The sequence below is a fragment of the Bufo bufo genome, chromosome 1 (genome assembly GCF_905171765.1).
Source record: "Bufo bufo chromosome 1, aBufBuf1.1, whole genome shotgun sequence".
In the NCBI taxonomy this organism is placed as follows: domain Eukaryota; kingdom Metazoa; phylum Chordata; class Amphibia; order Anura; family Bufonidae; genus Bufo; species Bufo bufo.
The window spans coordinates 169,068,660-169,091,984 of NC_053389.1; the positions used below are offsets into that span (position 1 = coordinate 169,068,660).

Below are 23,325 nucleotides of genomic sequence, written 5' to 3' on the forward strand. Positions count from 1 at the left end.
AGCATGGATTTTTTGCCGCAGCGTAAGGGTCCATTCACACGTCCGCAATTTCGTTCCGTATTTTTCAGAACGGAATTGCGGACCCATTCATTTCTATGGGGCAGCACGATGTGCTGCCCGGACATGGAATTGCGGATCCGTACTTCTGTTCTATTCTTGTCCGTAATTGCGGACAAGCACAGGCCTATTCTATTAGTGCCGGCAAAATGCGGACCGCACATAGCCGCTGTCAGTGTTTTGCGGATCCACGGATGCGCAAAACACGTTGCGGACGTGTGAATGGAGCCTAATACAGTACCAGCTAAGTAGATAAAAATTTTAAACTCATCTATGCTGTGTAGAAATTTCTCATGTGGAAATTGACCTGCAGTGTGTATATTGAAATCCGCAGCATGCCAACAGTTCGTGTGCATTTTTTGTGCAGATTTCACCCTTTGCAATACAAAAGCGGAGATCTGGAGAAATCTGTGACAAAAATCCACATGTACCCAAAAAGTGTGTTTATGAGCTCAAAGGAATGCGGAAACGAGAGCTACAGAGCCGAGATACGTTAATTTACTAACTCGCCATGATATATCCATCTGTGCTGGATTCCTCCATATAGCGGGCTACGATAATTTTATTTTTACAAATTTCCTGACTTTTACGCCCTATCAATATTCTAAACAATGATCCCAAAAGAGTGACACAAAACAATTACATCACAGTCACTGGTATGAAAGTTTTTTTTAGTCCAGTGTTTATGACGTGAACAATTGTTTTTATGAATGACCCCCAAACATATAAATTGCTGCAAACACAGGGACACGATGGAAGCACATATATCGGCTCTGTACCTGGGATGAGGGGCTAAGTCCTGGGGTGACAGCAGACGGGCTCTCTCTTGGTACAGTGTTGTGACTCCTCACTGGACTGTATTGGATAGTGGTGATGGAGAAGGATGATGTGCTGGGGGTAGCCGCCGCACTGAGGACTGGACTTGTCGGGGATACAGCTGCTCCTGGCATTAGTGTAGGAGACACCGCCTGTGGTGGGAGATCTGGTGGGGGCTCCTCTTCTGGTGGAGGAGGCAGTGGTAACTCCATGAACTGAAGGTAAGTTCTCTTTTGACTAGAAGCTTGTTGTGCAGACTCTGCTAATGCCAAAGCCAGCATACGAGCAGCATTTTTGGGAGGAGGAGGAGGAGGAATGAAGGAAACACTGGTAACAGGGACAGGATCCAACGGAGTCTCCACAGCAGATAACCCTGTTTAATAGAAGCAAAAGTTTAATGCTTTATAGCCACTGAAAATGTGCTCCTGCCATCAGTCCTGCACCAAACTGTTCAAAATGATCCACCCTGTGCAGTGCTGTGGGTATATGTACAGGTACAGGTGAAACTCGAAGAATTAGAATATCGTGCAAAGTTCATTTATTTCAGTAATGCAACTTAAAAGGTGAAACTAACATATGAGACTCATTACATGCAAAGCGAGATATTTGAAGCCTTTATTTGTTATAATTTGGATGATTATGGCTTACAGTTTATGAAATCCCATAGTCACAGTTTTGAGGTACCCTTTGCTCAGGGGGTATGGATTCATTAGCTGACTAGAGTGTGACACTTTGAGCCCAGAATATTGAACCTTTTCACTAAATTCAAATTTTAAGCTGCATTAATGCAATTCCTTTTCATTTGCATTACTGAAATAAATGGACTTTTGCACAATATTCTAATTTTTTCGTGTTTCGCCTGTAGTGTCCCCAGCAGGCAGCAGATGCCACCCTGGGAACAGAGAATTAGGAATCGCACATTTACTTACAGGGTCCATGGATGATCATGTGATGGTATCTGGCCCGGAACTATGGGATGTTTAACAATAAACGGGTTTTCTTTTGGCCATATAATAGTCACTTCTAAATAAACTGAAAGGGGTTGTCCAAGTGTTTTAATACTGATGACCTATCCTCCAGGTAGGTCATCTATATGTGATCTGTGGGGGTCTGACTCCTGGCCATCTGAGCACTGTGGCCTCTTACTTGACCAGCTCAGCCCCATTACTATTAAACACTCAGACAACCCCTTTAATGCATTCCTACTCCGCCATCAAAGGGGCAGCAGTGCAGAAACAGGGTCAAGATGTAGTTAGTGCAACAAATATATTTAATAGGTGTTTTTATGTTAAAGGGGTTGTCCGGGCTCAGAGCTGAACCCGGACATACCCAGAATTTCCCCCGGCAGCCCCCCTGACAAGAGCATCAGAGCAGTTCATGCTCCGATGCTCTCCGTTGCTCTGCGCTGAATCGCGCCGGGCAAAGGCATTTTGTGGAGTTCCGGTGACGTACCGGGCTCTCCATAGGGTTGCCAGCTGGAAGCTTCCACCCAGCAGTGAGCCCAGGGACGTCACCGGCACTGATGGGTGGGCTTTAGCGCTGCCCTAGACTGTAAAACGGCTAGGGAAGCGCTAAAACCCGCCCATCAGAGCCGGTGACATCACCGAACACTCTGCTGGGTGGAAGCCTCCGCCCGGAAGTGTGTTATAGTAAATAAAAGAGCTCTTGCCCTGCGCGATCATGCGCAGGTCAAGGAAGAGCATCGGAGCATAAACTTCTCCGACGCTCGGGTCAGGGGGGCTGCCTGGGTGAAATTATGGGTATGTCCAGGTTCAGCTCTGAACTTGGACAACTCCTTTAATAGGAAGTGTTTTTCTAAAACCAGAAGCCCCCTTTAACTGAGATGCAAAGAGAAGATTAGAAATGGGATATCCAGTCACCACACACTTACCGGATAGCAATGATCAGTGACAAGGTATACAAGTCAATTTCTTCCCTCACAATCTAAAGGAAAAGGGGTGGTCTTCCTAGTAAGATTTTTTAAAGGGTCAGAACTGCTTTAAAAAAAATAAAAAACTGAAGGCCATACTCCCCTCACCAATCCAATTCTGATGCTTCCTGGCCCCCGAGCAGGACTTTTTTTTTTTTTTTAAAGCCATTCTGCCTTTAAGGCTAGGTTACCATGTGGCTGAATATGCATCGTTGTACTGTACTGGCAAAGTGGATGAGCTTTCAGTAATTTTCATCCACACGTGGAACAAAAAAACTCCACAGCAGAAACTGACCTGTGGTGCGGATGTAAAACCTGTAGCATGTCAATTTATACTGCGGTTTTCACCCTCCCCAATGCAAAGACTGAAATTTGCAGCTTTTCAGCATTAAAAAAAATATATATATATATATATATATATATATATATATATAAAAATCGGTGAAAAAAATGAACCATTTGGTGCATTTTTTTTCTGCTGCAAATTACAAACGCAGCAGAAAATCTGCATCTAATCAGTCATGTGTGAACAGGTTACTTGCCAGACACTGTTCTGTCCCAGCTTCCTGGTTCCTCTCTGTATACATGGTGAACGTCTCTGCAGATACTTTTTATGACGGATTATTTCTTGCTGTGTAAACACACAATTGTGCTGCCTTCTCATTACCGGAGAGCAGAGGATCATGGGAATCCGAGGCCCGGTACTAAGTCACATGACTGGACGGCACAGAAACCTCAGAGACTGCGGCAAGAAAACAGCAGAAGGAAGCAGGGATGCCCAACCTGCAGCTGTTGCAAAACTACAACTCCAAGCATGCCTGGATAGCCTACAGATATTAGGGGATGCTGGGAGCTGTAGTTATGCAACACCTGGAGGGCTGCAGGTTGAGCATCCCTAAAGCATGGCGATTCCTGCCATGGTTTTCCTTAACCAGGGTGAGAATACAAGCAGCCAGTAATGCAGTTAGTGTGGAGTTAACATGGCAGGCTTTTACAGAATTTATCAAAGCATTAACCACAGATTTGTGGCATTCCTCTCACCTACACCTCAGTCATTAAAACTGGAAACTGGGCTACACAAGGTCTAATGTGCCGCAGCCTGATATTCCTCGTACGGATATAAAAGCTGCTGCGGAGCAGAACCTGCATCTGTCTTACAGAATATGATGTTATGTGCTCCCGGGAGCAGAGGGCCAGGAAGTCACCTACAGCCAAGAGTCACCATTCTGGGAGGGGGTGCATGTTAGGCTACTTTCACACCTGCGTTCAGGTGTCCGCTCGTGAGCTCCGTTTGAAGGGGCTCACGAGCGGTCCTGAACGCAGCCGTCTGGCCCCAATGCATTCTCAGTGGACGCGGATCCGCTCAGAATGCATCAGTCTGGCGGCATTCAGCCTCCGCTCCGCTCAGTGAGCGGACACCTGAACGCTGCTTGCAGCGTTCGGGTGTCCGCCTGGCCGTGCGGAGGCAAGCGGATCCGTCCAGACTTACAATGTAAGTCAATGGGGACGGATCCGCTTGAAGATGACACCATATGGCTCAATCTTCAAGCGGATCCGTTCCCCATTGACTTTCAATGTAAAGTCTGAACGGATCCGCTCAGGCTACTTTCAGACTTAGAAATTTTTCTAAGTTATAATGCAGACGGATCCGTTCTGAACGCTAGTGTGAAAGTAGCCTTACCAAGTTAATCTGCGGTGGCATTTTATTGAAAGGATTCAGAAACCAGTGGATTTGGTGCTCTGGAATATGACAGTTTTGGTTACTTCTAGACACCATGTAAACCCAGGCGACATGACTGACCACCTGCAAGACATGTTCTTCAGCCTCGCAGCACAGCTAAGGCTACTTTCACACTGGCATTTTGAATTCCGTTTCAGGGATCTCACAAACGGATCAAAACGGATCAGTTCAGCCCCAAAGCATTCTGAATGGATAAGGATCCGTTCAGAATGCATCAGTTTGGCTCCGTTCCGTCTCCATTCCGCTCTGGATGCGGACACCAAAACGTTGCTTGCAGCGTTTTGGTGTCCGCCTGGCGATGCGGAGCCAAACGGATCCGTCCTGACTTACAATGTAACTCAATGGGGACGGATCCGTTTTCACTGACACAATATGGTGCAATTGAAAACGGATCCGTCCCCCATTGACTTTCAATGTAAGTCAGGACGGATCCGTTTTGACTTAGACTTTTTTTTTTTAAAAGAATAATGCAAACGTATCCGTTCTGAACGGATACAAGCGTTTGCATCATAGGTGCGGATCCGTCTGTGCAGATACCAGACGGATCCACACCTAACGCAGGTGTGAAAGTAGCCTAAACAGTTGTTCAAATTTCCAACACTAAAAGGAGAAAAAGGTTAATACAAGGCACTAACTAATGTATTGTTATTATCCATATCGCCTCCTTTGCTGGCTTGATTAATTTTTCTATCACATTAGACACTTCTCGCTTCCATGGTAATGACCACCCTGCAATCCAGCAGCAGTGGTCATGCTTGCACACCATAGGAAAAAGCACAGGCCTCTCTGGTAACCGGGACTGTGGAAGAGCGCATACGTGTAGGCACACATGCCCAGCAGCTACTGTCCCGGCCACCTTGTCTTAGCGCTGCAGAGGTGGTCATAACCCCTGGATACAAGCAGTGTATAATGCGATGGAAAAATGAATCCAGCCAGCAAAGGAGGCAACATGGACAATCACAATACATTAGTAAGTGCCTTGTATTAACTTTCTCTACTTGATTAATGCCATTTCCTGACGTGAGAGCAACCCCTTTAATACAGAAAAATTGCTTTTATCTAACATGCAGTAATTTAGACATTCTGATGATCCAGCAAAGGAAGTGCAGGATAATATTCACCTTCACAAGACCAGAAGACTGGGCAGAGACAACACATCTGACAGCACATTTTGTATTAGTATGTATTTTGGGCTTCTGGCAATTCAACCCTTGCAATATATACTTTCAATAATCAGTTCCAGATTAAAAGAATGCCACTTAACCTGATGTGCCAAAAAGTATGGGACTGATATACAAACACTGATGTCCTGGAACAATAAGGGACTGAAAAGAGACATGAAAGTCCCCAAAAATGTGGCTGAACTGAATACTAATAATAAAGCTCCAGTGTCAGAGGGGGGCACTAGTGGGCTGCGGTTGCTGCTTTGTAAACCCAATGGTCAGGATTATATGAGGTTTGGAAATTCTCCCTGGATTCTTAGTGCTCCCAGTTTACATTATTTTCAATTGAATGCTGTAATTTGACAGTGTATTTGTTAATGTTACAAAAAGTACAGAAGGTTCAGTCTTCCTCTTTCCACTGGTTTCATAATTTTAGCAGCGTCCTAATAATACAGTTACATAACAAATTAACTATACATAAACTGACCCAGCAGGTTTGGTGTGTGCGAATGACTACATACCTGGGGGTGTAGGCAAGCTGGGGACACGTGTGTTTTCTACTCCTGACAATTCCGTGTTCTCCATCTGAGATGATCCAGCTACGTGGCTGGTGCTGAGCTCCTGGGTGCAGCAATCAGAGAATGAGAGCTCAGTGTTGCACGTGGCATGGGGAATTCCTGGAGATCCAGTTTCTGCAGTGTCATCTGTCTCATGCACAGGGCTGTTCCACTGAGAAGTTACAACAGAATCCACGGTCCTGGGCGATTCTGTGGGTGTTGATATAGAAAATTGCGCAGGACCCATGTCCACAGATCTGAATGTAAAAGCTGGAACAGTCACCAGTTCCCTAGAGCCACTTTCCTTGAACCACACAAGAGACTGGGCGGCTGCACCACTTCCCTGCATGCTTTCAATCATTTCTGACACCCGACTAGGCAACGAGACAGTGACTGGTTCAGAGATGCTTAGTGGTGGAGATCTGACTGCTTTGCGGCCCACTTTTGGCGAGAAGGCTTGCACCACCTTTTCGGCAAAGGATGTGGATTTTGGAATCTTCTCAGTGCTGGGACTACGGTCAGATGTTCGGAAGAGACTGGCGATCTGCTCCTGGTAAGGAGACATGAGCTCAGAGCTGTGGCCGCTGACAGATGGTTGGGGTCCACCTTGTACCCTCTCTTTGCTGTTGCTCAGTGAGGAGTCCAAGAAGAATGTATTGCGACTATCCAGACCTTCACAGTCTAGTTTGGGTGGGCTGCACTGGAAAGACATGGGATCAAAATCTAAACTGGCCACCCCAATATCAGGGGGACTCAGATCCTCGTCTTCATGAGATCGTGTAGATAACATGGCAGGCACATGAATCAATCCCTCATCCACGTCACTGTCTTGGTCGTGAGGCAGATTATCATAGGAGTTGCAACGATTGCAGCTTTCCAGTAAATCCCCATTATAGGAGGCCGAAAGAGCATCACTACTAGAGCGTGGGCGCCGAGGACGGAAAAGCTTGGATTCCACTGCAAAATGAAGACACAATCAGTCAAGCCAAGAAAATACTGTAAAAACTTGTCGTTTAGAACATTAGGTCTGCTCTCATCACACAGTAGAAGTGTGACTCATGACTCATTCATTAAAAAGGAATTTTCCAGTTTTATACAAACCAAACCTTCATCTGAAAAATCATCTGGCTAATAATGGGGAGGTGGTGTCATTCACCCTACCTCCTACCTCATTTGTGCTTCACACACCAGTCTCACTAAAAAAGCCACCGGAGTAAGATGTGGCCAATCTATGAAGAGGTGCAGGCTCTATGATGTTCATGTGTCGGACACTAATAAAGAATTCTTTCGGTGTATATTATATTATATTATAATATATATATATATATATTAGTAAGTGTTCTGGGCTACATGGGCCTTGCTCCCATCCATTAACCTCTGCACACTTTTTTTGCGAAAGGGTGACTTTGTCCAGCACTTGCCCCATCATATTGGCAGCAGAATGATGCGGTGACCACATATAATTCATACACGTTATAAGTGATGGGTTCATCATTTCACAGGGTCCTGGTGGAAGCAGGGAATGGGTGGTCTTTATGAAGCATTGCAGCACAGAACCTTAATGAATGACCTGAAGATAAAACTTCCACACACTCCAAATCCCATAGTGACAGGTGAACATTTCACGGCTAGCTAACCTTCAGACCATCTGACTGCCAGGGTGATATCGTTCACATAAAGGAGTAGTCAATTTAATCGGCATGGAAAACGTTTGCCTGTCTGACACACCACTATACGCTCATAAAGAAGTTCAATTGAGATTTGTATTATGCAGAGGTTTGATCTACTTGGGGTAGTGAATCGGGAACCTACCACGTTCGCTGTGATCAATCTTCCATACTGATTTATGAATGATGTGTAATGTATGGGTGGCAGCATCATTCTGCAGATACAGGGGAATGCTGAGGGTCAGTACAGTTCTGTTTTGGTCCTCAAATGTGTATTTTTGTTTGCCTTCTCCAATATACGGAAGTGGACCCAAAAAACTTTCCTTTATGTACCCAGCAACTGCACAGTAACCCTATGCATTCCAATCTGTGGTTATTAAGTGTGACTCTTATGAGTGTAGTACAGACAAGCATGTTCCAGCTCAACATACCATCAGCGGTGTGCAGGGAACTTAGGGACTCTTCGCTTTTAGCCGAACGCATAGTCCCAGAGTCTCCTCTTCCCCCTGCAGAGATGAAAATCTACAATCAATTACACTCTTCCCTCTTAGAGCCCAGACCACAGATCTATGTTGCAGCCATAGCCAAAACCATCAGTGACTGATCCTAACCTGCTAAGGCCATGGACTTAATTTCAGATGGTTCACTTGGGTTCCGGGTCAGCTTCCTCTTAGACATTGAAGATGATGATGATGATGACGATGACTTCCCCAGGTTGAAGAAGGAGCGCCAGCTGCCCACGGGAGACTTCTTCATCTTGGGGGGTGGCCTTTTTCTTACAGAACAAACAAAGGCAAGGTAACTAGATGACCAACACTGTACAAAATTAGAAATTCCAATTTCATGAACAATAATAGGACCCAAGCCAAACTCTTGGGTGCCATGAGCAATCTATACATGTCCTAAGTAAAGATAAATCAGTGTTCAATACGGAATAAACACGTCTAATCATTATAAAAGCCTGTACCATTAAATGGACAATCCTTTTCTATAAAGCAGTGGTCTGCATCTTGTTATGTAGAGCTGCTGTGAAACCTCAAGTTCCAGCATGCCTTTAACTGTCAGAACATGCTGGGAGTTGTAGTATCAAAATAGCTAGATATGGTACATTGCAGACATCTGCTGCTGGCTCCTTTGCCTACCACTAGGTGGAGCATTATACCATCCCTGAATGGATTAGAGCTCGTCATCTGTGGTCTCACCTCTCTGATGGAAAATCAATGACTGTGTGAAACTTGCCCTGCAGAGCAGCTGGTCCTTCTCCCACTTCTATGTATTTACTGTCCGCCACAACTGGGGAGTTTATTTGAGCCTGTGTTCGTGCTTGGGCCTCTTCAAGGCTAAGCAGCTTGGTGGAAGGTGAAGACACAAGGAGAGACTTTGGTCGCGACAGAGAAGTGTGGCCTGACAAAGAGAGACAAAAGTTAGGGTTTAGATTAGTGTTGATTGAGCACCAAGGTGCTCGGGTAGAACACTTTGGGATGCCCGGGTGCTCTACAGAGCACCCGAACACAATGGAAGTCAATGGGAGAACCCGAGCATTAAACCAGGCATCCCCTGCTCTGAAGAGGGGAGGGTGTCTGGTTCATAGGAAAAGGTCAGAAATTGATGGAAACACCACCAAAATGGTTCGGGAACAGCATGGGGAGGATGTCTGGATGCATCTTGGACTCCCAGGTCGCTGCTGGGAAGGATGTTGTCCGAGTAGTACGCCACTTTTATAGACTGACAATAATACGCACAAAACCGAAGATAAAATCGTGTTTAGAGGAAAAATTGTTAGGAAACATTATTTCCTGTATATTTACTTGTATATAAAGTGCAAGTGCTGCCAAAAATTACAAGGAAGAGGCACTCCGATAAAACCTGTATATCATATAAAGGAGGGCCTCATTCACATTGTGGTACAATTGTTCAGGTAGTGGGACTCCTACACTCATAAAGCCTATGCACTAAGTGAAAGGGCTGCCAAAAATTACAAGGAACTAGCACTCCAATACACCCTTTATTACACATAAAGGAGGGCCTCATACACACCCTTGAAAAATTATGAGTGATGGCCTGCTGGTGACCCTCAAAAACTATTGGAGCAAGGGCCTGCTGGTGACCCTCTAAAACATTAGGAGCGAGGGCCTGCTGGTGACCCTGTAAAACATTAGGAGCGAGGGTCTGCTGCTGAGCTGACCCTCTAAAACATTAGGAGTGAGGGCAGCCTAATAAGCATGTTGATATGATGGAAAAGGAGGACGAGAAAAGGAAGATTGAACCATATACCCTTTTTTGTGGTGGAAGGGGTGCATGGGAATACAGTGTATTCAATACACCATAAAAGCCACATTTAAAGTGCCTTTATGTTCAGCCGCTTTCCTCTGGTGGAGTAGAGAAGTCAGGGGCAATCCAGGCCTTGTTCATTTTGATAAGAGTCAACCTGTCAGCATTTTCAGTTGACAGGCGGGTGCGCTTATCAGTTATTATGCCCCCAAAAGCACTAAATACCCGTTCTGACAAAACGCTGGCGGCAGGGCAGGCCAGCACCTCCAAGGTGTACAGCGCCAGTTCATGCCACGTGTCCAGCTTGGACACCCAGTAGTTGTAAGGCACAGAGGGATCACTGAGGACACTGACACGGTCTGGTACATACTCTTTCACCATCTTCCAAAACTTTTCCCTCCTTGTGAAACTAGGCCGCGCATCAGGGTGAGGGTGCTGGTAGGGTGTCCTGAAACTGTCCAAGGCCTTGGAGAGAGTTGCCCTGCCTCTGTTGGAACTGCTGTGTTTTCCCCTCGTCTCCCATTTCCCCAAGGAACTACATACTCTGCCGCCAGCGTTGTCAGGTGGAAATTTTTGGAGCAATTTTTCCACAAGGACCTTCTGGTATTACACCATTTTGCTAGTCCTCTCCACCACAGGAAGGGAGATGAAAAGTTCTCTTTGTAGCGGGGGTAGAGAAGGATGAACAACCAGTAATCGTGTTGGCCAAAATGCGCATAACGCGAGGGTCACGGGAAAGGCAGCATAACAAAGTCAGCCATGTGTGCCAGAGTCCCAACAGACAAAACTTCGCTGTCCTCATCAGGAGGATGACTCAATCTCCTCATCCTCTTCCTCCTCTTTCGCCCATCCACGCTGAACAGATGGAATAAACCTGCTACGGGTACTACCCTCTGTAGCGGAGGCAACAGTCTGATGCTCCTCCTCCTCCTCCAATTCGCGCTGAGAAGACGAACTGAGGGTGGTCTGGCTATCACCCTGTGTACTGTCTCCCCCCCATTTCCACAGAGTCCCTACACTATCTGTCCCTTCTCCTGCAGCTCTCCCTGACTAAGACTGAGCCGAACACGTGTCATCGGGGGCTATATAGCACCCGATGACTCGTTCCAGCCAGCCAATCACTGTAAGGCCAGTAACCAACATGGCTACGGCATTACAGTGAGTGCCAGTACTTCCCTGCACGTTTATTGGCTGCGTAGCAGCCAACAAACGTGCGGGGAGGAGACTCAAGCATCGTGCTCGAGCCCATGCGGTGTTCGGCCGAACATTCTCGCCCAACACTAGTTCAGATAATTCAAAGCAAACAATCCCCAGACCTTTCTTGTGGAGGAATGAAATGTCTTTCAGATTAGTGGCTTTATGAATGGTGGAGTCAGAGAACCTGATTGAGCAGAATTTAAAGTACAAATGTCTGACATGAATGTCTTTTTGGTCTTTTTTTTTTTCAATGGTGAGGGCACAATTTTTTTTTATAAATAAAGAAAAATATATATATATTGCTAGTAAAACGCCAGTGTTTTTGCTCTCCATTCCAGTTTGGCTTTATTAGGTAAGGGAATGTGAGTGTTGTCCGTGACTGCTTCCATTACATTTCAAAGAAAGCTTGTACAGCAAATAAACAAGCCGAGTGACCGTGTATAGTATGGGAGAATAACAGGGCTGCATCTTGAGCCTCTGATGAGACATGAGGTGGATTTCAGATTACCTAAAATGCCAATAGACATTGCAGCTAAACTGGAGTCACTGATCACAACTGCCACCTACTGGGGCAGAGCTACAAGCAATTGGATATTTTTCGAAAGCATCTCCTAAGAGTGTCATATAACATGGGACACGACATGTACGATGATGTTGGAAGATGTCACATTTCCCTATAATAACTATCCTGTATGCATCACCTGCTCCTTCTCGTATCACAGAGCTCAGCTTGGGGCTGAACAGCACTTCCACATGATTGAGGATGAACTCCACAACCACAGACTGGATCCGCACCTCCATGAAGGCTGCCGTACCACTGAAACATGCCGACTCAATCTGCTTTGATCTAAAAAAATAAACATATATATGAATATTAATGGAGAATCCACACAGCAAGTGAGATACATGGACTGTGGTTACATCTGGGTGTCCTGTGGGGGAGAGGGGAAAGTTTTATTAGAAAATGATGTGTGTCCTCTATTTGGGAGAAATGAATGTGCTTCATCAACATTGTTGAGTAAACTTGTGTTTTCAAGTTCGGCGTACAAGGTTCAGGTTCTTAAGCATTGCGTCATGGATTCTGCTACCACGGACCAGAAGTTATAGTGTGATTTTTACATCATCCCCAACAGTTATATAAGCAATTACTAAACATACTTTTCCCATGATGCAAGGCAGTACACCCCAACCCCACTGGAAGCAAAAACCTAATTATTGCATGGTTTGGCTGGGGTTACATCCGCAGTTGGTTTTCGGATGTAATCACTTTCAACCCTGTTCATAACCACATCCCCATAATTTTGTGGAATGACACAGATGTTAATTGTTATGGATCCACTGCTTCTGCTAAATGGCTCATCACCAGCAATTACATAAAATTTATCGTGCTGAAAACGGCGTCACTGACAATGGAGATGCTTTACCATCAGCCAGGGTCGTCTCAGAGCTTTGTAAGAGGGAAAGGAAGAAGAAAGGGAAAGAAGAAGAAGGTTCTGAAATGAGGCAGAGTCCATTGCCATTCTGCCATGTACCATACCGGGAAGTAACGGTCCCATACCGGAGCAGGTTTGGTGCCCAGACGATGGCCAAGTTCTTGGTGTGCATATTGGTGATGGAGCAATAGGTTGCCAGTCGGGAGAGGTGACGCATGAGAAACTCCAGTGTCCTGCAAACACACGTTACAAAAGTACATTATGCCAATGCCAAGTACATGAGCCAAGCCTATGCTTTAGGTACAAAAATTAAATAGGAAAACTCTATCAAAGCCTCGAATGTGAGATGTTTCCATTTACATGGGATAAAATGAGGAGATGAAATTAGGAACAGAAACAAGGAGATGAAGTCAGGACATGAGGAAATTTATCAAGACTAATTTATTAATTAGAAGTATGCTGGAAAAGTTGCACCAAATTTATGTTAAGAAATCTATTATTAAAGCTATTATGGCAGTCTATTCACCAGACAAGCATCTGAGCTGTCGAAGAATTGACCATTGTCTTGTGTAAATTACGGTAACTGTTGGCTTGTGGGACGTCCTGCACCACTAGCTAAGCCCCAAGTACTTAGAAAAATTAAGGAACAAAAAAAACAAAACATCTGGAAACATTTGTTCATAACCAGCATGCGCAAACATTTCAGGCAGATACCTGGTCAAATAATAAATTCCCCCATAAATGTATTCAAAAATACAGAATGTTTCACTGTACAGTGATTAGTTTTTTCCCCAGGAGTTTTCCTAAACATAGGACATCAATATAAAAGTCATCAATATCAGATTGGCGGGGGTTTGACTCCCAGGAACCAAACACTGTGTCGTGCCTGTGCATGGTTACTGGAGCTCCTCTCCATTCATGAGAGCAGTGCAGAAGGAATCGGGCACGACCATTATGTTCCAGCGCCTGCTAGCACAGCTCCTTTAAACAGCTGACTGATGGGGCTGCCAGAATTTAAACCCCCTCCAATCTGCTATTGATGACCTTTCTTGAATATAGTCCATCAATAGTAAAAGTCCCAGAAAACCCCTTTAAACATGTCCATTATCACCCAAAAACCTTGTAGGTTCATTGACCGCATAAAGAAATTCCTTCATATCATCCAATGGTAACCAAACTTCAGAGTGGCAGTGATTAGAGCTTCTTCGCATTCTGTGACAATCAGACTGCATTTTAGTGACCACATCGTGACGGTAAACTGATACTAACTCACCTTCCCCCCAGGTTGTACTGAACTAACTACAATCGGCCATATACTTTAAGGTGCCTTCACGCATGGCAGGATTTAAAGCCAAAGTCAAATCTGTCACAAAATCTACATGTGTTACATGCAGATTTGGATTTCACACAAATTGAGACAGATTGTGAAGGCACCCTTAAAGTCAGCTGAACTTCTGGGGGGCCTGAACTCAGGCTGGTGGGCTAGTGTGTGTGTGTGTAGGCTCCCAGGGGAAGGATTTGGGTTGAATTCCATCATCCCCAAACCGTGCTCTCCTTCTCCAAATTGCAATAAAGAAGCACAAAACAAACATACATTTTTATGGCTTTTTCATGAATACGCCTGTTTTAGGTCAACGTAGAGTTTTATGGTGACCCAAGTTGTTTGGTAGAACCTGTGAGATGTCTGGGTGGTGCAGTCGTATTACTGCTGTCTGGTCATAATAAAGGAGCAGCACATTTTACAATTTTTTGTTTTTTGGCAGTTAAAACCAGATAGTGATGCATATCCCTTTTTCTAACCAGTTTTTATTTTTCAACTGCAGATTTTGTATTTTATGTCCTGTACGTGATCAATGGGACGGCCATCTTGCCTGAGCCACTGTTAACAATATTTAGATATATGCTTTACTGGAGCCACATGGAAGAGACCTCACTGACTTCTACTGCAGAGTTTTCTAGGCATGCTTTGTGCAGTGGTCCCTGTACAGAGACGGAGCAGACAGGCTTTGACAATCGTCTGCTGCCAATGATGGATCCTCTGCCATCTATATATAGGTGCTATCTGTCATTTGAATCCTGCCTGTGATGATAATGAGATGATTGCTGAAAAGTGATCTGTACAGACCTAAGTAATAAAATACAAGTTACATTGAATCTTTTCCCACAAAGTGATACAATCTGCTCAGCTCCTTTGGCTCTGTAAGGCTTCGTTCACATCACCGTTCAGCCTTTCCGTTCTCCCGCTCTGTTTAGGAGCAGGAGAACGGAAAGGACGGACTCGGCACATAACTGAGCCCTTAGGACCCCATAGACTATAATGGGGTCCGTTATGTTTCCGCTCAGAAGAAGATTGTGAAGCGGAGACAAAATTTCTGCATGCACAACTTTTGTCTCTGCTCCAAAATCATCTTTTGAGTGGAAAAATAACGGACCACACTATAGTCTATGGGGTCCTAAGGGCTCTGTTATGTGCCTTCTACGTCCTTTCCGTTCTCCTGCTCAAAGAACGAAAAGGCTGAACGGTGATGTGAACAAAGCCTAACAGGCTGCTGACAGATTACATTGCATTTTCATGGTGAAAGGTTCCCTTTAAGTGATGGCCTATCCTCACAGGCCATCACTAGCTGATCGGCTGACACCCATACAATTCAATGGGAGCCGTGCTGCAGTGACAAGCACTGTCCACTACAATTTTGAGGATGCAATGGAGCTAAACAGCTGATCAGTGGGGTTGCGGGCTGTTGGACCACCACCGATCAGCTACTGATGGCCTATCATGAGGAAGGCTGGAAAACACCTTTAGCTCTGCTTTCCTTTTAACCAAATCTTCTGCACAATGAGAAACTCCCACCCCTGGGGACAGTGTATTCTAATGCAGCTATAAACTAGGGATCCTGTAAATGTCCTGCTGAAGGTGTCACACACACAGCCCACTGGAAGGGCATCAGCCATATTAATGGAGTGAATTCATCCATTCCAACCAAAAGAATTTGATGCATTTCTGGAGCACAGTGTAGTCACAACATCTCCTGACAGACATGGTGTAAAGACATGTCCTTTCACGACCGGCCTTCCCCCACATTCCTTCATGCTGAGGGGCCAGCTAAGACATGGGAAGGGGCTGAGATTGTATGCGGCATCTTCTTCTTTGCCTTTAAGTATTGCATTATTCTAGAGCAGTGTTCCTCAATGTTTCTAAGCCAAGTACGTCCTACTCAAACCGCATCAAAGTATCATGCACTGTACTGTATATTAAAAACACGGCATGAAGACATGTTGAGCATCCCCTAGAGCAGTGCTTCCCAAAGCGTGAGGCGTACGAAATGTATCGGCACAAACCAGGGGCTCTAAAGGCAGAAAAGGCACTAATAATGCCAGCCGTGCATTGTCAGTGCCATATACCTGGGAATAAAGGGCGACTGACTGACCGGGACATCATGGTCACATGACCATGAGTGCAGAGGTCCTTCCAACACTAACTCAGTGGGAGTCTCCAGAGGAGGTAAGAGAGGGGCTTCCCTTACAATCTCCTTCCCACCTGTAGCAACATTCAGCAGCCCACTGGGGGAAAAAGAGTTGCTGCCAGAGGAATGGAGGAGTTTGGGGTAAATGCTAGTAATGCCAATGCAGGAGGGTTTCTCATGGATGAATTGTGCAGTCAGAGGTGAAGTGAATGCTTATAGCAATAAAGAAGAGTAGGGAAGGGGGACAATGCTGCTGCCAGTGAGGGAGGTGTGGGATAACGCTTCTACACAGTGGTACTAGGTGCTGCACTGTGGTATTCTTGGCCCTTCTGGAAATGTATTTTATGGTGCATTGCAGTGTTTGTGACACTGTGGTATTGTAGTAATTTGGGTGCTGCATGGTGGTATTTGTTTGTCGAGGTCCCAGAATCACTGTGAACTGGTTTTGGGCCCAAGTAAAAAAAAAAAAAAAAAAAAGAAGTTTGAGAACCCTGATCTAGAAACATTGTTTACCACTGATTTACACGTACAGGTTGAGAACCTCTGCTGTAGACTACGCATAGGCTGTGCAATACATGCTCTACACTTCAATTGTTGCAAAAATTTAATTTGAAAATCCATTGCATACATGCGCACAGGGTTGCTTCATATGCGCAATTCAGATGAATGGTACAGTCACTGAAATTCCTGCAACAAATCTGCTGTGAGTAGTGTTGAGCAAACTTGTGTTTTAAGTTCTGCCTCCAAAGTTCGGGTTCGGGTTATCAAAGAATCCCGTTATGGATTCCGCTACCACGGACCATAATGGAATTTGGAATCCATAACGGGATTCTTTGATAACCTGAATCCAAACTTTGGACGCAGAACTTAAAACACAAGTCCGCTCAACACTAGCTGTGAGTGAATATCCCCTATCCCCCAATGTGATCATCACAGTCAGTAATAATTATATTCTGATCTCTATTTATTTAGTGGGTGAGAGAGGAACTGACCGGTAGTGCGGAGGAGGAAGCTGCTGGATGACATCATGGATTTTCACTAGTCGTTCTTCATCTGTTGCGGCAGAGACTGCATCCTGTTATATGTGACAAACATATCAGAAAATTCAGAGCAACGCAGAATCTTAACATTAACCTAAACATGGACAAACCCTTTAAACGCTTGGTGACCTGCCCGTTTTGGGCCTTGCTTCTGAGCCAGCGCCATCTTTAAACTCCAGACAGCAGATGTCACCAAAGGGTTAAAGAGAACCTGTCCCATTTATTATGAAGTCAAATCTGCAGTCAGCGTGTTACTGAACACCTTGATATGCAGATTTTTTTAAAGCTCCAGTTTAATTTGCCATTTCTTCATTTAAAGAGGACTTGTGACCTCATTTAACTTGTCGGTTTCATATCATACATATATTTCCTATGGGGGAAAAAAAATGTTTTAGAGCATTTTTTCTATTGAAATATGGGCATTACCAATTGTATGTCCCTGTACTTTCTGACTCCGGCCAATTAGTGTGAGACAGTGCAGGGACACAGCCCTTTGACAAAGAGAATGGTGACATCCAGTTGGAAGCGGAGGAAAAATGTTGCATTGATATGGACAGAATAGATTACGTTTTGGGTGGAAATGCTTACAGAGAATTTCTCGTACAGCTGGTAGGTGAGGAGAGGATTGGGGAGCTCACGGAAGTAGAGTTTACAGAGGGAGCCCACACAGTGAATGTCCTGGATGTAGACATCTTTGGTCAGGTCTGGGATCTGCTCAGAGTCAAACTCATGTCTAGAAGGGAGAAGCACAATAGTGAATTTATCATCTGCAGCTTCCAACCTGTTCTAAATGTCACAGTGACTAGAACTGACCTTAACTTCTGAATATTGGAGGCAATCCCAGACAGGCGATAGATTCCATCCACAATTCCATGTTTCTCTATAAACTCTGTGCAGCTCCTGAGGACCTGGGGGACTTGACATGGGAAAGTAGGAGGGAAACATTAGGAGGCAAAACGAACAAACAATTTCCTGCCTCTCAAGCAGATAATGATCTGTAGATCTTTACTCTGCAGCCATAAAAGTGATAACTCAATTAAATCATTAAGAGGATAATTGTCCCAGTTCTTTCTTCCTTCATTTCTCTAGGCCTTGAAGGCACACACTACTATATTTAATGTATTTTTCCCTGGAGGCATTCATTTTCACCCACCATAAACAACAGGTGACCAACATATTTTGTAAGGACGCGCTTCCCTCCTGTGGCTCTGTCTAGAGGGCAATTTGTTGCAGCAGAATTGTTTCTTTAGGCCGGGTTCATCACATCTGCGTTGTGAACTCCAGCACTGTAATCCTGCAAATGTATCTGGTATACATGCCGGCTTTCAGTCAGACATAAAAAATGCTACAAGCAACATTTTTTTGTCCAGCCGAACGGAAAGCGTCCAGATTACCGCCGGATCCCATTGCAGTGAGTGGGGATCTGGTGGTGCACGGTGGTATCCGGCTCTGCAGCATACAGTGAACTCCAGCAGTCTGTTCCTCCACCGGAACAGACTGCTAGAGTTCACAACGCAGAGGTGAACCCAGCCTTACTGTCCTGTCTACAATGGAGGCCAAGCAAGTCCCAGGTTGTCGTCGTCAGCTAAATTCTCTGCTACAATGTATCTGTGCAGATAAAAAAAGCAGGGGTGGACAGGGTATGGACCCTACCCTTATGTTTCCTGTGTGGTTAATGCTCAGTGGCCCGCCTGAGGCCTCCTCATGGCCGCTGGCACAATTGCTGCTACTAGCAACACGAGGCCACAGGTCCCCCTCCTGAATTCAACTGCATTACTGTCCTCAGGATGGCGATGCAGTTGAATACTGTGACAGGGAACGGTAGCTGATAGTTCTCTGCTACGCCTTTCACACTCATAGGCTTCAGTTTTTTTTTATTGACACTTGGGGACATTACTAGGGGCACTGTGGGGGACAGTACTGGAGGCATTATCATTACTGGGGGCACTGTGGGAATAAGAGGCATTATTGGAGGAGGCAATAAAGGGTGATTTTTTTTCAATGCTGGGGCACTATGGGGGCATTGTTATTACAAGGGGGAATTCTAGGAGCATTATTATTGCTATATACTCTATAAAGGGTATTATTAATACTGGTGACACAATAGAGGGCATTATTAATACTGACAGCACTATTGGGGGGATTAATATTACATGGGGCATTATTATTACTGGGGACACTATATGGGACATTATTCGTACTGGGGACACTTTTTTCTGCAGTATAGTAATAGGGGGCATTGGAGACCAGATCAGGCACAGTACTGTTGGGACACCATGGCGGGGATGATGATGGAAAAGCGAGGAATCTAAGCCTGTGTGACAAATTCTATACAGACCAGAAGGGGATGAAAGAGGTCGTCATGGCGGTCTGGTCCGAATGGAAAAGATGAGGAAAGAGAAGTCTACATCAAAGGAGATATTACTGGATGTAATAGGCACGTAGTGCTGTATTCTCCTATATGTTTTGAAGTGCTGACAAATCGGGCAGGATGCTGAGGTAGGGCTAACTCAGTACTATGGCAGTGTCTCATTCCCTCAGCCCCCTCCTCCATATGTTAACCCCTGAAGTATCAGGCCCATTTTTGCTTTGCATTTTTGTTTTGTGCATATAGCCATGAGGGCTTTTTTTTGCAGGATAAGTTTTATTTTTTTAATGGCACAATTTAATTTACCATGTCTGTATTGGAAAATGGGAAGAAAATGTGATTTTTTTTAATATCAATTTTTTTGTTTATATATTTTTATATGTAAACTTCGGAATAGGCGTGATTTAAACTTAATATTTAAATTTTTTTCAAATTTTTTACTTTAAAAAAAAAATAACTTTTACCCCCTTAGGGGGCTAGAACCTGAGATCTTGTGATGCCTTGACCCATTTACCCTAGTAGAGATCTATTAGGATGAATGGCATTCTGACTAGTGCACAGCTTAGCAGCAAGCTTATCATGACAAGCCTGAGAAGCTCCTAGGCCATCATTGTAACCGATCGGAGCCCTGCGATTTCCCTACAGGGGGTCCGATCGGAAGGCAAAGGGATCCACAAGCCTCTGTCTAAACTCACAGATGCAGCTGTGTCTGAGGGGTTAAATGATGGGGTTCGGCGTGATCGCTATTCCCCATCATTGTGGCCCTATGCCTGCTGTATTATACAGTTAGCACCAACCGCATATGCTCAGCGCAGCAAGAGACAAGGAGAGAAGGAGGACAGAACGTGGCAGCTGGCACTGCCGACCACAGAGAGGAAGCTTCTGGGGAGGTATTTTTTGCCACTTGGACGGTGTGCTGTGCTGCAATGTAGTTTTTTGTTCTGCTGCAGCAGTGCTGCACTGTGGTATTTGGTTCTGCTGAGGTAGCATTTTGGGCTGCACTGTGGTATTTAATTGTGCTGGGGCGGTACTTTGTGCTGCACTGTGGTAGGGCTGAAACGATTCATCAATGTAATTGAGGCAAAAAAATCCTGTATGCAGTTTCCCTGCATCGAGGATTCGCTTAAATCACATGACCACGGAGCGTGAGTGAAGAAAAGCCTCTCACTCACCGCTCCGTGGCCTCCCGTCCGCACCGCGCTGCCAGGGCCTTACGGCACACATCGTCAGCATGCTGGCTGACGCTGTGTGTGACGTCAGGTCCCGCCCAGTGCATGCTGGGAAGAAGACGCGATCCGTCTCCTGTGAACTCCATGTCCGCGCATTGCAGTGCCAGGAAAGGCAAGTGTAAAGTTAAGGGGGGCGGGAGCACCTGTGATTTGAAGGGGGCTTGATGGCGCTGGGGGACATGGATGATCATGGCAATGGCATGGAGGGGCTTATGGCGCTGGGGGACAGCACAGGCTGATGGCGCTAGGTGGGAGTCTGGGACACATGGCATGGAGGGGCTTATCTGATAGCACTGGGGGAGTGGGAGACAGCAATTGGGCTGGCAATGGATCGGCATGGAGTGACTGATGGCACTGGGGGAGTAGGAGACATGGCATGGAGGGGCAGATCTGATGGCACTGGGGGTCTGGGGGACATGGTGGATGGCATTGAGGAACTGGGGAAGTGGGACATGGCCATGGATGGCACTGGGGGAATGGGGGAAATGGCTATGGATGGCACTGGGGGACATGGCATGGAGGCAGGGGCTGATCTGATGGCAGTGGGGGACATCACATGGCAATGGATGGCATGGGGGACTGGCTCTGATTGCAGCAAGGGAAGAGCCGATAGTGGCAGCCTGGGGGTCTGATTGCGGGCTTGCAGCATGGGAGGACTGATTTGAGGGCAAGGCTGACTGACTTGTGGGGGTCTTATCTGTGGCTGAGATGTGATAGTCTGATTTGGGGGGTGTAGTTTGATCTGATGAAAAATATTGTTTTTTATAAAACAATACGTTATTTTAAGAAGGTTTTTCTTATTAGAGCACTCGATTAATCGTAAAAATAAATCGTTAGAATAATCGATTGCTAAAATGATCGTTTACTGCAGTCCTACACTGTGGTATTGTTGGGACTGCCTACTCGTGTTGGCCCCATCTTCTGGCAATTTGGTCCCACCTACAACATGGGGACACTTATTGTTTTTTTTCCAGGACCAGTTTAAATTCCCAGTCTGCTCTTGGTAAATAATATCAGTTTACTCAGCTCAAAGTAGACTGGATACAACAGCTGAACAGTCTCAGCCAAGTTCTCAAGCGATTCTTAGTGTCCTATCCGAGAGCAGCATATAATAGATCGAGAGAAGCAGAGTCCTATGACTCCTAGAAGTCAGTGAGTCCTAATTCCACACAAAGTGACTGACAGCGCTCTGTGTACACACCGATAGAGCGAGTGCTGTCAATCACTGTGTGGTTGGAGTAGGAGGACTCCGTCAGGGTTTAGGCTATGCTCACTTCTGTCATGTACATGGGGAAAGCCCCCAACACATGTTTATAGGGTTACATTAGCCAGATGGAGGCTAGAAGAGCACCCTTTTGGCCTCTGTCTGGCCAGTATACGTCATTGTACCCAGAAACAGTATGCTATTCCATACAATGGTATTGAGTAAAACATTTATGTATGGCATCTGTTTTATCGTATGTATGTCCAGGCATACATGTTAAATGGAGACCATAAACATCCTCTACATTGTACTGAGAAATCCTGCCTCAAATCATATAAACCATTATATCACATATGCTGTGCTCAGCAGAAATCCCTGCCAGGTTCACTGCAAGCAGAAATTTGGCAATCAACAGGCTGTGCCTTATCCGGATGTTATATCTGAGTTTTTTGTATCGTTCAAACATATACAGTTTAATAACATCAAGAATCCTGGGACACTGTCCTTTTTAGTATGGGGTGTCTATGGCTGCACACCACAGGTGATAGAAGGCAGAATGCAAGAAACATGTCAGAGCGTTTCCCATTCCCCCCGAGGACACAGCGCAGAATCAGCCATGGCCCTGCCCCCTTAACGTGTCCGCACCAGGACCCGCAGCATGTGGCAAGGCATATCACATTCCCTCATTACTATCAGCCCAGGAATGCTGCAGTGCGAGAGAGAAGTGGACTGCCAGGCCTGACAATGCTGGCGACAGGAGGAGACGCTTTTCATCCAGGTGTAACTCTCACACCTTGTTTCAGGTTTTCTGCATGTGTGTACTGAAAGCATCCAGTGATTCTTCCCAGCGGTCACACCCCATCCCAGCAGCTCTGCCCTATAATTACTGCAGACACATGCAGCCCTGGGTGTTTACACACTCAGAGTTAAGCTCCATTCACATGTCCGTATAATGGGTCCACATCCGTTCCGCGGTGCGGACCCATTCATTCTCTATGGGGAAAGAATCGAGACGGAGAGCACACTATGTGCTCTCCGCAACCGCATTTCCGGAGCGCGCCCCCGATCTTCCGGTCCGCGACTCCAGAAAAAGAAAATAGAACATGTCCTATTCTTGTCCGCAATATAGGCAGTTCTATGGGAGTGCTGGCATGGGTGTATTGCGGATCCGCAATGCACTACGGACGT

At 45.5% G+C, this 23,325-nt stretch overlaps 1 protein-coding gene across 7 annotated transcripts in view; it reads right to left on the reverse strand.

The window, feature by feature from the left end:
* ARHGAP32 (Rho GTPase activating protein 32) overlaps window positions 1-23,325 on the reverse strand; it is a 241,496-nt gene that overhangs the window by 6,813 nt on the left and 211,358 nt on the right. For 5 of the 7 annotated variants that reach the window (XM_040431909.1, XM_040431882.1, XM_040431876.1 and 2 more), the window contains 10 exons: window positions 18,150-18,252; window positions 17,925-18,069; window positions 17,289-17,371; window positions 12,937-13,065; window positions 12,101-12,246; window positions 9,134-9,335; window positions 8,543-8,706; window positions 8,363-8,437; window positions 6,229-7,221; window positions 837-1,246 (listed from right to left, as the gene is read on the reverse strand). In XM_040431909.1, coding sequence (XP_040287843.1) covers window positions 837-1,246; window positions 6,229-7,221; window positions 8,363-8,437; window positions 8,543-8,706; window positions 9,134-9,335; window positions 12,101-12,246; window positions 12,937-13,065; window positions 17,289-17,371; window positions 17,925-18,069; window positions 18,150-18,252 — 2,450 coding nt within the window. The remainder of the gene's footprint in view (window positions 1-836; window positions 1,247-6,228; window positions 7,222-8,362; window positions 8,438-8,542; window positions 8,707-9,133; window positions 9,336-12,100; window positions 12,247-12,936; window positions 13,066-17,288; window positions 17,372-17,924; window positions 18,070-18,149; window positions 18,253-23,325) is intronic. The other 2 variants (XM_040431900.1, XM_040431892.1) reach the window with 1 other exon arrangement.